A 15,011-nucleotide genomic window follows, 5' to 3' on the forward strand; every position below is an offset into this window, starting at 1 on the left:
TGCGCAGAGCCCAGCTGTGCGGGCTGCTCTTAGTCAGCTCAGCCTATACCTTAGAGACAAGCAAGATGGGAGATGTGAGCTGGAGCCATCTCAAGCAAAAAAGAGCGGAGACCAAGTCTTCCTCTTTGGGGAGGTGCTCTAACCATACAACTGCTACAAGGAGCAGCTGCTGTCTCCTGCAGTGACCAGGACTTTAAAAACCAGCACTCACAATTGACTTCTGCAAGGGGCCTCATTCTCCTGATGTGAATGTCAGGCAGTTTGGATTGAATACCCCAAGGATTCAGGCACAGATGCACGCACTTCCACATGGCAACTCAGCCAAGCTCAGACATGAATCTCTGTCTCTCTGACAGATAGATCAGACCAGAGGTCTTGTGGGCACTCTAGGAAAATTCAAGCCAAACCAAGAGGTCCTAAACTGAGCAGGAGTTGGTTTTGAATGTCAGTGCCTGACAGCTGCTTTACCAACCTACAAAGGTTGGCTGCACAAGACAGAACAAACCCACCTCAATTTCAGAAGGGGCAAGCATCCGTTCCTGTAGGAACCATGAGCATAAAAAAAAGTAAGAACCATGAGCTCTTCTGAAAAAAGCATGCTTTATGATGTCTAAACACAGAAATCTAGGCCTAAATTTAAATGTAAATGTTGGCCATAACCTCACAGAAGCTAGTGCTGCCACCTGTGAAGTGGGGATAGTCATGGTTATTTTACCAAATTCATAAAGATAGATATAAGACCTGCTATGATTTTAAAAGGGTTTTGAAAATGTAAAACTGTAGGGCATACCATGTCAGCATGGCATTAATGTATACTATGATATATAAGTACCAAATGTTATGTTGCTGCTTTGGATACAGTGTTCTGTTTATAGACCCCATCTTTTCATAGCAGTTACTGTAAAATACAGTGGGAAAGCAGGACTTCATTCTCATCGTGCCATTAGGTTTATCATGACATAGCTCAGTCCCCAGGCAGTGCTCTGGAATTATACCCTATGTTTATTATCTTGGTCTGGAAATTATAACTATTATGACAAACTCGGTTCCAAGTGACAAATTGGTCAGCACAAACCCCAGTTTGCAGAGTCAGGGAAAAAGCAGCTGTCCCTGCTCTGTTTGAGATCCCTTGACGTTCCCTGCTCAGAACTGCTCCAACACGCATGCAGCATCATTTCGGTTTCATTTCCCGCAACATATTTCTCTATATTCTCTGCGGCTCAACAAGCATTAGGCAAGATGAATTATTACAGTGCAATGCTACTTCCAAATAACTAGCACAGGTTCCAATATACTAAGGTATTTGTGCTCATAAGAAGTATCTCTGGAGGATTAAAATTATGTGTGCTGAATAGAAGCCTTACCTTGCTTATCAAAAACTGACAGAGAATAATAATCTTGAAATGAATGTTCCTATTCACTGCTAAATTCATTCCACAATGGTAATAGCATTAAAACTGTTTGCTAACAATCACCATAGAAATTTATATTAGTTTATGATGAATAGCATCAGTAAAACAAAGGGTGATGCATGTACAGTACCAGGATCTTAGTAGTCTTTAGATGTCTTAAATATAAAAAAACTAGGTAATTTTTTATTTCCAGGGCAAAAATAAGAACAGTACTGGACTTGCCAAGAATACTAAAGCCCCATTTTACACTTATAAAATAGCTATAAAGTCTTTTAAATAAAAGGCTTCCTTCAGGGTCAGGCAGAAAGAAGAGGCTAGATGTATTACCAACAAATGGTTAGCCTGCCTAAGGAATGGCTAACTACCTGCAATTTCTAGGAGCAGTTCAGCTCCTCCATGACAGAATTGTTTATAAACACTGGCCAACCATCTTAAAAGTAATTTCCCACTCCATTACCCAGAGGAAATAAGCTTCTGCCAACTCAAGGTTGGCAAAGATGAAATAAAACGAAAGGGTGTTGTATTTTCTACTGGTCTTGAGAAATACTGCACTCAATCTTTGAAAGAGACCAAAAAGGTTGGTACTTTTAGAGGCAGGTCTTAAAACACCCTTGTGTGGTAGAGGACCATTACATCACTACCATGATCCCCACTCTGGGGCGTATTTTATATTGCTACGTTAGACCCCTCCAAGTGGGCTGCTTGGATGGAAGCTTCTTTCACACTTCTGCTCAGCTAACACACCTGACATCCAACAAGCCTGTGTTTACTTACTGAAGGACACTTCTTGCATTCGGATTTGACTGGGTCTGCTACTAGTGACACAGCAACGTAACTGGAGTCCAAGGTCTTGATAACACTGGCAACATGCTTCCCAGCGATCAGTCCAGGGCCAGCTTGCACTGACTTCAATTCCAGTCTCTGCCTGTGTACCCATACAGTGAAGACACAGTTAGAGCTCAAATGTTAGAGCAGAAATGCAGAAATCACAGCAAGAGGAAAAAAAATACCCCTCCACAGACCAAAAATATAGAACACAGAGTCATTGAAGTCTTAATTTAAAATGTTCAGAACATGGCAAGTTTATGGCTTTTTTAGGGTAACAGAAGTGTCTGATACCAGCAGAATTACTGCTAGAGGTATGTGGCATAAAATACCTTAATAATAGACTTCCGAAAGTATGGATTTATAGGACCTGGTAAACAGCCTTCAGTAACCATATACATTCTGAAATTTTTCATATATTTGTTCATAAGAAGATCTGGAAAGTGAGATTTTGAATGTACTTTTTTTTTAATATCATAATACTAAGGAGATGCCAAAATCATTTATCTTGTATGAGTATCTCCAAACTTCCAGTGTTTTGGAGTCTGGAGTCTAACACAGATCTAGGTTTCACTGTTGTTTCCTTTCTATGCAGTAGATTTTGTTTTCTATACTTCTGAACTTTCACATACTAGAAATGGAGATCCATTGGAAGTATTTCTTAAGAAATGAGAGGACACAGAAACAGAACACCTACAGAAGTAATGTGTTGCTTAAAATGTTTTGGCCAATTCCAGCTGTTTTAATTTAACTTTTTATGAATGCCATTCTTTATTATTTGCAGTATGGTAGAGCCCTTAATCAAAGTTGGACTAGGTACCATATGGATACAAAAGAGACCTAAATCCTCACCTGGAGAGTTTACAGCTTTAGATCTTGATGCTATAAGACATACATATAAAAGCTGACTTGAACCACTAGTCCTGCTACCATCAACAACAGTCAAACTGCCCAACTTACTTTGAAACTATTTTGGCACCTGTTTTTCGTCGGGAATTCAGAAGCAAAACATAATTTTCTTCTGCCTTAATGGATTTAATGAAACTGTCTTCCAACACATAAATTGTGGCAGATGTGGCTTTTGTACTGACATCTAAAATCTGAAAATAATTTAAAAATAAACCAGAAAAAAGGCTGATCAATAAACAACAGAATAGGAAAAAAGCTCACAGTTCCAAATCAGGGCAAAACTCGCAATGAAATAGACCCAAATGAGGAAGGTGCATGTGGATTGACAGTATCTCAAGCTAAGCTTATAAATCAGGTTCTCAAGAATGCCTTCTGCAACAAGAAGCCACTCACTTCTGCACCATGTGTTTCAAATTCAATACGTACCAGGGGAAAATAAAGGGGAAGGAGGGGTGGCAGTTATGGAGCAGGCTGCAACAGAGAAAATGCCCAGTACTACATTTAGTTAAAATACACTTTAAATAAGATGAGAAGCTTTTCCAGGGAAATGTCTTGTAAATAAGATCATCATGTTCACACCCGGGAAGCAAAGCCAGCCACCTTGCTTGATCTGTTTGTAAACAAGTCGAAGTCTTTGTGGCAAGTGTGAAGATCCAGAATTCAGTCATAGTGTTAAGGGGGTTTATTAACAGAGCGTGTGCTACTTTTGTACATCTCTGAGCTGAGAAAGGTCAGTTTCAGATGTGGAGAATCCCAGTGCCTTCAGCATGTGTCCAGCCTGCACTCAGTAGTAACTGCCTAAAAAGGCATTTACTAGTAGTGGAGGACCATTAATGCCATAGTAGGGTTTCAGTTACCTCTATGGCACATTTCCTACATTACACCTGTGCATTAGGGAAGCCTTTGACCTTCCAGGCAAGCCTGACCGGGCTCCATTCAGGAGTCAGCGTCTTGCCTGGAATTTATTGTGTATGCTAAATGCTATAACTTAGCAGCTGGAAAAAGGTTACTATTGTCACTATGACTGTGGCTGTATCTACTATTTTCCTCCAAAGAAAAAAGAAGCCTCACATCGATTAAAACTTCAGTACAGCCAGGACAAAAGTGCTGTAAATCTGCATAGAAACTAAAATATGTTACGGATGAGATCAAAAAATTATGTGAATTGGTGTGCTGTACTCAATGTCAGCTGAGCCAAGGTGGTTTACATAAGAGGAGAATCTGTTCTCTGTTCCCCCCAGGGGAATCCCCCCCATATGAAATTTGTACTAGTAATACTACAAAATGTACATGTAGAATTTGCTTTCTGTAATGCAGAAAGGACTTGAGAAAATGAGTAATAGCTACTAAGAATATATTTTAAACAGGCAGAGCAGATTTTATTTTGTTAAAGAAATCATACCTGGTTGTGGCTGGTAAATCCTTCTTTTTCTATTTCACAGGAGTCCAGGGCTTTTATTTTAGTCACTTGATCTTGCCGCACATGGTAAGTAGTATTGCATTTCCCAGATATGTCCACCTTGGAAAAAAGAGTTAGATTAGGACAATTTATTGAATTTATCTTTGGGACCCCAGAACACCTTCCAAAGATGAAACATTTTCTCCACTGTTGGAATCCTGTACCTGAGATGCTGCACTGCTTGGGTTTATTTACCAGTTTTGAGTGTTTCTAACTACCTGCTTTGGATAGGCAAGGGTACTTTTCATTAGATAGCTATGAAGGAAAGTAACAATGTTTGTTTAAACAAAAAATTTAGAAGACACCTGGCAGCTGGCACTGTAGTCACGAGTTCGAGTTAAATTCCAGCTTTGCTCATGTGGAGAAATGTAGAAATTTAGCAATGTAACACAGGTTAAATAGATGCAGCTAAACCATTACTAACTTTGTGTGGATACTCTGATTTAAAATAGCTTAATCCATTGAACTGAGTTTAGGAATCAACCGACTTTAAACATCGGTGTATCTGTTTTATAGTGACCTGGTTTAAGTTGGTTTATTACCAAATTCTACTAAACTGATAAAAGCATTTAAAATCAAATGGATTTCAGCAATTCTTTATGTTAATTGCAGCAACTTGATTTCTGTCACCAAATATTCAGAAGTCTGTCTTTACATCCGCAACCTCAAATGCAATCAGAGGTGTGATTTCTGTCACAGTTCATTCCTTCTGAAGTCAGCAGGAGACACAGGTCTGCCTTTCGGCTCTTTCTCTGATGATGATTATCTTGCTGGATATACCACCATACCTCACGGGCAGCACCAGAGTGCAGCTGTAGCTGGAAAAGGCTAGCCAGACCTCTCTTAATATTTTGAGTAAAACCAGGTTCATTTTGATATGAGTAGAAGGTTTTGACCTGTAGGAAAAAAAACCAAGTGTATAACAAATCTGGTTAAATGAGAAAAGTATAGTGAGAATCCTCTCTAGAAAAACTCCCTTTACTTTTTTCTGAATGGGAAGCTGAATTTGGACCTTTGGCCCTTATTTAAGCAAACTCCAGGGGCTGCAGGGCCTGTCGATAACAGTACAAACACATTTCGGGCTTTAGCTGTACCTAAGTACAGTTTCAGTGCAGTGAGCATCTTTCCTCCTGTTAATTAGAGAGAATTTAGAAGGGAAATGAGAAATTTTACATAATTTCACAAGTGACTCATTTTTCTGCATAATCCTCAGATAATCCCTCCCCACAGGGGCATAATATCTGTTGCACTTTAATCACAGGTTACAAAACCCCAGAATGAATCATAGGTAAATCACAGTTAAAATTACTTAAATGACGTGTCAAACACATCACAACCTTTGCACTTCATGGGTCAACTGTTGTGCTTGAGCCTCTCCTCTGGTAACAAGACTTTGCACCTCCACTTTGCATTCAAGGTGCTTTAAAAGTGCACTTTTTTTTCAGGAACTGTACAATCAGCGTGTTATCTTGGAGCAACCCTGGAAAGTGAAATCACTGTACCAGGGATGAAAGTATTACACCACAAAGAAATCATAAAAGGAGTGTACAGACCCTATTACCTGAGAAAAAGCCTGAGTTTTTAGTACTACATCTCAGTCTTAGTGTGTGAACTGCTTAATGTATTAGGAGCAGATGTATTTTGACTGTGTTCTTCCAAGACCTCCATTCTCATTTAGGGATGCGTACAGCCGGGAGCCAGTGCTGGCCTGTTTCTTTTTATGTTGTGTAAAACTGATGACAAGGCTGAGTCTGAAAGTTACCGAGCAGGCATGATAGCAGCTGCAATTCAGTAGGCTGAGCTGGCGGCCAGGGTATGTGCTCAGTGCCTATTTACAGCAGGAGGTAAAGATCCTGCTGGGGTAGGGTGTCACAGCCCTCACTCCGCTCTGCAGAAGAGAAAAGGGAGCGTGACCTTCAACCTTCCTCCTTTCTCACTGCCCCTCTGCCCACGTCCCACCTGCCGAGCGTTGCCCGGGCTGCAGCAGGGAGAGTGGGGCTGTTGGCCTAGTGCGACGAGCAATGAGAGGGTGAAGGAGGGCGGAGAGGAGGCAGGAGCAGCCATGGCTCAAGCCTTGGGGCTCCCTGGGCAGAGCAGTAGGCTGTGTGCAAGGGGACAAGCGAGCAGCTCTGGCAGGGAAAAAGAGGGGGAGATGGATTTAGTTGAATCCCCTTCTGAGCAAAACTGGGACTCTGAGAGCTACCTTTGGGCACGTGTGCTCCCGCGGTGCGACAGTGCCTTGGTGCTCTCTCAGGGCAGGCTATAAAATGCAGGCACACACTGAGACACACCTGCTCCCTGTCCCTTCTCTTCCGATTTTTGGAGACAGTTTCCCAGTAGAGGAACAACAGGAAAGGCTGTAGCTCTTTCAGCATCAAGCTCTTTAACGTGGGACTGTTGAAACTGCAGGTGACGCTGAAGTAAATAAGCAAGCCAGAGAGGTGGGAAAAGCAGTCATGCTAAGATCTTTCAGAAGGGTTTAAAGTGATTAACACTGTTCCTCACAGACTCTGTATAACCTCCCTCATGACAAAATGTATCTCCTTTTCTGCCTTCAGACCTTGGATAAAATCCTGGCCTTACTGAAGTCAACAGCACAGATCTTACACAGCAATTGTGCATATATCTACGTGTGTAGCCATTTATTTGTGGCTAATCTGCTGTTCACTTCCATACTGTGTGGTGTTCTCAACGCACAAGAAGCTTGGGATGCAAGGGCCCCTTGTACAGGTAAATTACAGTCTGTGCTAAACTATTATATTTCATATAGAAAGATAGGACATGATGGCATATTAAGAACACCGAGAGGACAGTGAATTGGTAAATTCTCCAAGCCCCTGAGAAAAGATTTGTCTCAGGTTTCCTCAGGGACTGAATTTTAAAAGACAGAGTCTTACTTTTCCACGGACTAGCTCAAGAACTATGGGCCTCTGTAAAGCTTCCAGATATTCTTTCCCGATGATCTTCTCTGTGCTTTTTCCTTTGAAGATGTTTTTAGCAGCTGGACGTTCATTCACATTTTCAACTTGAACATCTCTTACCTAGCAAAGTAAAAGCAGAGAAATTTCGTGTAGAGAGCAGCCTAGCATTGGCCTGGGGTAGGCTGGAGAGACTAAATCACATAATACATCTTTTTTATTTCTTCATTTCTGGCTCTGATCATTAATCTTCCATGATTACTATGTCTATGTTTTCGAAAGAAACCAGCACTCACCACTAGGGAAATAAGTGGCAGAAAAACTCACTGTAAAGCTAAATACCCAGTTTGTATTTAGCAAATGTCATGATTTGCAGCTAGAACCAAGGACTTCAGACAACCTACTGCCAGGTAGGTGCTTGTACACCAGTTGTTTGAAGCTGTAGAAGCTATATGAAGCAATTTCAAAATATCGGAGATATTCTGAAGTTCTGGCTCATGATGTTAGATATATCCTCGTGAAGTCTTATTATATAGGAATCAGCTTATCGAAGAAGCTGGCTTTAGTTGATAGGACTAGAGAAGAATAAAAGATTTAGCTCATCTTCTGAAAATGAGTTCTTCAAGGTTAGATTAGCAGTTAGATAAATGCAGAAAGGATTGGGCATGTCTTAAGTTGTCTGATGGCATCAATTACCGTAATTTTGATCAACTGGTCATCATCATTGTCAGGATTTCTCCATAAGAGGTTGACATCCACACCAGAAGAAATCCGATATCCTGCACTTTTCTGCAGTGATGCTTTCACCTGATCAACATACACTTCAGCTGCGTAAGCAAACTTATACAGCTTGTCATTATTTAAGCTTGGTCCAGTAGTATGCCCTGTTGGGAAAGCAAAACCAAACAGTGTTTTAGAATTGACTAACTCACATAATCTGTCATTTTCACTAAAAACCACCTTTAGAAAAATTAAAAATCTAATCGCCAACAAAAGTTTATGGGACTGATCCTGCTAGCCTGGATTACAGAGGCCGTCCCACTGGAGCAGCTGGGTTTTTTCTGAGACTAAGTTGACACTAATTTCATATATTTAAGATAAGAATGTTCACAAAATCCTTTGTTCTAGCTCTACACTTAAATAAATGAGAGTCAAATTCTTTACTTTGGGCATGTTCACATTAGAAATTAATCCAAAATCTTTTGCAACTCAAAATACTGTAATTGATCACGCAATTTGTGTACTTAGCAGTTTGAAATGCACTGATGTAATTTGTTGGAGCCAACAGAAATTGTTCTCTGCATCTCTTGCATGTTTATTGGGAATCTTCCCATTGAGAGCCTTGCCCAGAGGTGACATGAATGTAATGAAGACATTGGGAAAATATTTTTTTGATTGAATAATTAAGTCCTTGTTCTTTAAACTAAATAATTGTCCCTTTAGCTGTGCCTCTGCTGTTAGTTGATGTATTTTAAGGGATATAAAGCCAAATTCTAGCATAAATGCAACTTGCATACCCAATTTATGCTGCCATTTCCATCTGCATTAACAATAACTCAGACAGACTGTTCCCTAGGGATTCAGTTGCACTCATTTTAGTGTAAATGAAATCTGTAGAATACAAATGACACTTATTTTTCCTTTATACTTTTTATATGTGGTACTTACTACCACACCCTTTCCTATCCTCTCTTTCTTTTCTCCCATGCACAGCCCTGTGGGGAACATCTGGCACCAGTGTCACAACTCTCTACCCAGCCTCAGGCACAGGAATTAATACTGTGCCCCTAAAATCTGTCGCTAAGGAAAATCAGTTTCTTCTTGAATACCCTTTAAATATTTTGCCACAAATGGTATACATAACATCCCTCTTCACTGCTTTCAAGGCTTCCCTCCTCTGATGTGGATGGCTACAAAGGTCTCTTCCGCACAAGAAAAACTGATGAAGTCAGTTAGTAGAGGGAAGGGAACAGAGGAGAAGCTGGATGTACACAAAGGGCTTTTACATCTGCAAAGCAAATAATACAAATACAGTGACCTTAGGTGCTATCTGTAAGCAGCATGGCACTAGCCTCTCAGACCCAAACACTGCACCACTGAATCCATTGGGAATTTCTTCATGGACTTCAGGAGGCACAGAGCAGAAACAACAACTTCACAACAGAGTTAATCTAAGAAAAGCAAAGTGCTGTCCTCAGGGAGATGCATCTCAGTCTTATGACAAGTGCGGGGGGGGTGGAGGGGAAGAAGAAAAATCTATCAAAGTACCTCAGACAAATTCTTAAGCATGCTCTAATGTAATCAGTGTGTTCAAAGTCTCTTGCAGAGAATCAACAGTCTCTCTCGATTTATGTCATGTCCCTCAGTGTTTTATTTGGCTTTGCTAAATAAATTTCAAATCACTGCATTGGTAAAAAGGAAAACCAAAGTCTTTTCCTATTTCACTTTCAGATTTTAGATCCCAATTAGGTAGGTGTACAGCGTAGTTCCATCATGGCTGGACAGATATATTATGCAGTGCTCAAAGAGTCGTCCCCCCCCCCGCTTTTTTAAGGTTTTGCTCGCTTCCTTCCCCTGTTCACTCAGATGTCATAGCAGTAGATTAAGGTCAGCTTCAAAGAACCTTTCCCTGAGGAAAACGGCGAGCCCACCAAGTTTGGTCTGCAAGTTGTGTAAATTGGCAAAGCTACACAGAACTAAACTGACTTAAGCTTTATGCCAGCTGGAGGTGTGGTGCAGCAACTTTGGTAATCCCAGAGGGAGCAACCTGTTTGCATGTGGGAGCTCAAAGCTGTAACTATTGATTTCTTTGCAAGGAGGCTGAAGCATTAATGTCGGCACGATGGGGCTCTTCTGGTTTTGCATGTCTTTGTGTCTGCTTCAAAACCCTTCCTTCAGGTTTACCATGAATTGCCTAGCCACTTCCCCACTTCCCCTCATTCCTGTCAGCTTTGAAGCTACATTACCCTTGAGAGCAGAGGGTGTTCAGTGCCTGCCCAGAGATGGTTGCGCCTTTCAGGGGCACCCCTGGTTCCTTCCAGTACCTCGGAGCTGGTTGCTTCCTGGTTCAAAATGTCCTTCATTTGCAGCAGAAATGGCAGTGCTAATGATTTAGTGTTGGCTGAGATTTTACGAATGCCACCCACTAGGTGCTTTCTAAACACAGAGGGTGACACAGTCCCATCTAAAGATAAAAGGTGGGGGAAAAGCATGTCCAAGAAAAATGATCTGGGTGCTGAGAGACACGTGTCTTATTAGTTAAGGTGGATGTTTGTGGGTTTGCTCCCTCTCTCTTTTCAGTTAAAAGCACCTCTCACCTATCCTCTTCCTTTTCCCACAGCTCAACCCATAGATTTGTTTTCCCTTTTGCAAGACTTCTTTGCCTCTTCCTCCCTTTTAGCACTTGCTTGTCTCCACATACAAAAGAGCTGTTCCCTCCTGAAGGAAACAGATGAGCAAATGATGCACCAAGTGTCATGGAAGAGACGAATAATTGCAAAGTGTTTCTGGGAGCTAGAATAATATGAGGTTCTGAAAGCTTTCACCATTTCATACGTGGAAAACACTGCAGGAGCCAGGGCAGAAGACACCTTTAGTTGCAAGACTGGTGTCACTGATGGAAAAGGGTGAGCCAGTGGTCAATCATGATAAGAGAAGCAGCAGGGATGAAGCAGTATTGAAAGCAGTCCCAAGGACTTAGCACTTAACCCCAGTGGAAATGGGGAAGCCAAGAGAGACAATTGGATAGCATGGTCAGTTTGAGAGGCAAGGGGGATATTGGTGGCTGAGGGGGAGAGACACATTATCGCTGCCCAGAACCAGTACTCAAAACAGCCTAACTAAATTTTCATGCCACCTTGCATGAAGAAAACACCGGTACTATTTAAAAAGGAATATTCCTACACCTTTCTAATGGAAAATTTTCTTTAAAAAAAACCCTGCCTTTAGAAGCTCTTTCCTTTGTATTCAGCACAGCACTGGGATCCCTGCTGCCCATATAGCCATTGCCATTTCAGCTGATGGCAAATGTCCCACTGACTGAGAAGGGAGGAGAGATGGACATAAAGACTGCAATCAGCCATGCTCTCTTCGGGTCAGAAGTGCCTGCTTTCAAGGTGGAGTGCATAACACATAGTTTGACTAGTAATGTTAAGTGTCTGTCATTAAGGGTAACATGCCAAGTCTATAATTAAATCATGATACTGTATAATACAGAAGGTTACACTGCATGAGTAGAGACAGCTGTCAAGTCCTGTGCCTTTTATTAATACATATGGCATGCACAGCATGTGCGTCTCTACTTGCTGGCTCTACCTTCATAAATTATATTTGCCACTGTTTCTGATACCGGATAGCTTTAAAAAGCAAAACCCATCCGCTTCATTGAAAACATTTTTCAAGTTGAACTGCAGTAGGAAATTTTCGTGAATGCTGATCTAGCTGACTTAAAAGAAAAGAATATTCCTTCAATACTTCCAAAAGGCAGCACAGCCTGGTGGAAAGGTAAAACACTCATCCTAATCCCAGCTCTGTCACTGAGGCACTAAGTGGCCTTTGGGCCAGTAATTTAGCTCTCAATCTCTCTGCACAAGAGGGAGATGAGACCTGACAGAGCTGAAGGGAGGACTAATTAATGAGAAAATGCTTGCTCAGTATCCTGAGGATGTAATGTGACAAACAAATATTACTTCACATCAAGAAGGAGCTTTGCTTAATTTATCTTAAGGAGAAGCTGGGAAGAACACCCACCAGAAACATGGCATGTTGGTATCTAGTCATAAACATTACTTTGCAGTCTCGTGAAATACACTCACGGGTAGAGGAACTGCCTGCAAACTTCTCTTTCTTATAACTCCTGTTGTAAGGGGGGATGGAGGAACGTTGCTGCTCTGTGCTTACACAGATAGAGTGTTCTGGATCCCCTGCAGGGAGCAGGAGGAGGCACCCATGAGAGCACCTTCTACAGCCTTTTTAACCTAGGATGGCGTGCGCCCCCGCTCCTCATCACGATGAGGACATCCTCATTAACTAAAAACTAGGTGTCAGCTCATGTTTTAAGGTTGCTGCTCCTCTGAATTTAATGTCAGGTTGTACTCAAAGAGCCACTACTAAAGACACCTTTCCTTGCTTCGTAGACTGGTGCTGCTGAAGCAGGCAGTCTCCAGATTTCATACCCTTGACCTTTGTCAGGACACCTGAGTAAAGCCCTGCTCCCAGGGCTTGTGCAGACATTCAGGTTTTCATGACTTATGGCAGAGCAAGCTCCCCATGAAATTAATGGGATGCTTGTTACTGACTTCAGTGGTAGCTGAGTCAACTGCTCAGAAGCTGAAACCTGGAGAGCCCTGAGCACTTCCTGGCTCTGCTCCACCAGAGCACTTCTGTGTGTTTAACTTCGGAGTGTGTGAATAGCCCCTTGCAAGTTGGTGCTCCCATGGCATGTCCTGACTAAGCAAGGTCAAGATCCCCAGTCTCCTGGCTCACACCACTGGCCCTGTGCACCTGAAAACATTGTCTCCTCCATCCCCTCTGCTGACATGAATGCCACAAGCACTGAAACCTTTGTAATTACTAAATGCATTTTGTATTACTCAAGGACAGACGAGTAAAGAAGATAATTTTTGATGCAAAACAGATCTGCATACACGCACTGGTTATGCCTTTGCTGAGTCAAAATCTGAACCAAGCCCAGTACAGACCTACCTTTAACAGAGGCTGAGTAGGTGGAAATGATGCAAAGGAACAGCACGGTAAGAAGAATCATGCTGGACTCCCTGGAGCTCCTGACTGCAGCATGAAGTGTGAGAGCCTCCAAGAAGTGAGCTGCTGAGAGTGGAGGGGCGCTTGCAGAGAGAGCTGCCGGGTCAGCCACACTGTTTATCTAGATGTAGTAAAGGTCAGATTCCAAATTCCACACTCGGGTACTAAGTTCATCAAAGGACTTCCAGTTAATTATTAAGAACTAAGGCAACTTGTGGTTTCTGCCCCATTTATTGATCACCTCGGCTTTCATTTTTGAATACTGAGCCCACACAGCCACATTTCTGAGTGGGGGAGACCACCTCCAGTCCTGGCAGGACCAGGAGATCCTGCCACTCCTCCTCTGCCTGAATGAAAGGGCAATCAGGTCTGTTGCTGCCAGGGGCCAGATCCTGACCACTGCCTCCACTCTCTTGTATCAACTCTGTGAGCAACCCCGGAGGCAGATGCTTTTTAAGGGTCTTCCTGCAAGCAGAAGTACAGGGGATTTATCAGTGCCATCCCCAAAAGTGATGCTACTTTGTTACAGAGACTCAGATGCGATGTCAGTTCCTGCTATATTGTATGATACCAAATAAATTCTCTTTCTTTCAGCAGCCCGAGCCCCCATCTTACATCATTGCAGTGGGTTAGAGGCTGAAAAGATGAGATAAACCAGCTATTCCGTCCCCTCTCGGTGAAGAGTACCTCTTGGCTGGGTCTGGCAGCAGGGCAAACCAAGACCTCCTTTTCACCTCTATTTCCCCCCTTTTTCACGCTCACTTCACCACCTCCCCTGATAAGCCCCCAGCTGACTAACCCACATGCTTCCCCATTTCCTCTGAGAGTAAATCCCAGGCCATCTCATGCTAAGCCTTATGGCCACAGGGCTCGTTAAAGGACCTCCTTGTCCCTCAGGTGATGTTGGCGCAGTAGGTCACTCCCCACGTTCCTTGGCACACCCTGGGTGTCACAGCCTGCGAGGGGGCACACTCTCCCCCGGCATATGAAGCATCCCTGTCTCTGTGAGGAGGGAGGATCTGGTCCTGCTTGTAGAGGAGGCACACCCGTGAGCCATCACCAGGCTCTTTTGCTCCACATCCAGAGGTTGCTTTAAGAAGATTCTGAGCTACAAACACCCCAACTGAACCAGTGCCACCCCAGGCTGCGTTTAGCTGCTCCCAACGGGCCAATTCTGCCACCAGCTCCTCTGTATTCGTAAGGGATCCTAAAGTGAGAATGGCCTTCGCCTTGAGTGGTATAAATGCCACCTTTGTTGCCTTGCGGCAAAAGAGAAGCCGAGCAGTGTGGACGTCAATCATCGCCCAGCAGTGGGAAACAGCAGGTCCACACCAATGCTCCTTGCTCGCGCCCAACTCTCTGCACCTTGTGGAAGCCCCCCCCAGGATCTTTTTGTGTGTTGTGTGTGCATGCATGTGGGAGGGAGGAGATTGGTAGGAAACCCTGGGGACTGCTACTGTTTCTCCCAAGTTTGTGGTTATTTATGCTGCTTCCCCAGCACAGGCTGTGACATGCTCCTGAATTCAAGGGACTGAGGCAGAGGCCTTCAGCTGATCCTTTTGCTGCATTTGGTGAACAAGGAGCTTGCCAGGCTTTCTGTGCTTTTTTGAAAAAAATAAGGATACTCCCTGTGTGCAAAACCAACTCTAGCTAGGGAAAGACCAGAGGTATGGATCCTGCTTTGGAAATGCAATATTCACACTTCACTCATGAGGAGGAGTTGATGCT

General features: G+C 42.9%; 1 protein-coding gene across 1 annotated transcript in view; it reads right to left on the reverse strand.

The window, feature by feature from the left end:
- Window positions 1–13,963, reverse strand: part of MTTP (microsomal triglyceride transfer protein) — a 29,123-nt gene extending 15,160 nt beyond the window's left edge. The window contains exons 1-7 of the mRNA XM_009925541.2: window positions 13,227–13,963; window positions 8,220–8,407; window positions 7,503–7,646; window positions 5,394–5,501; window positions 4,549–4,665; window positions 3,198–3,337; window positions 2,187–2,337 (exon numbers count right to left, since the gene is read on the reverse strand). Of these exons, the coding sequence (XP_009923843.1) occupies window positions 2,187–2,337; window positions 3,198–3,337; window positions 4,549–4,665; window positions 5,394–5,501; window positions 7,503–7,646; window positions 8,220–8,407; window positions 13,227–13,287 (909 nt within the window). The 5' untranslated portion in view covers window positions 13,288–13,963. The remainder of the gene's footprint in view (window positions 1–2,186; window positions 2,338–3,197; window positions 3,338–4,548; window positions 4,666–5,393; window positions 5,502–7,502; window positions 7,647–8,219; window positions 8,408–13,226) is intronic.
- Window positions 13,964–15,011: the final 1,048 nt, after the last annotated feature.

This window comes from Haliaeetus albicilla, chromosome 1 (genome assembly GCF_947461875.1).
Source record: "Haliaeetus albicilla chromosome 1, bHalAlb1.1, whole genome shotgun sequence".
Taxonomy (NCBI): domain Eukaryota; kingdom Metazoa; phylum Chordata; class Aves; order Accipitriformes; family Accipitridae; genus Haliaeetus; species Haliaeetus albicilla.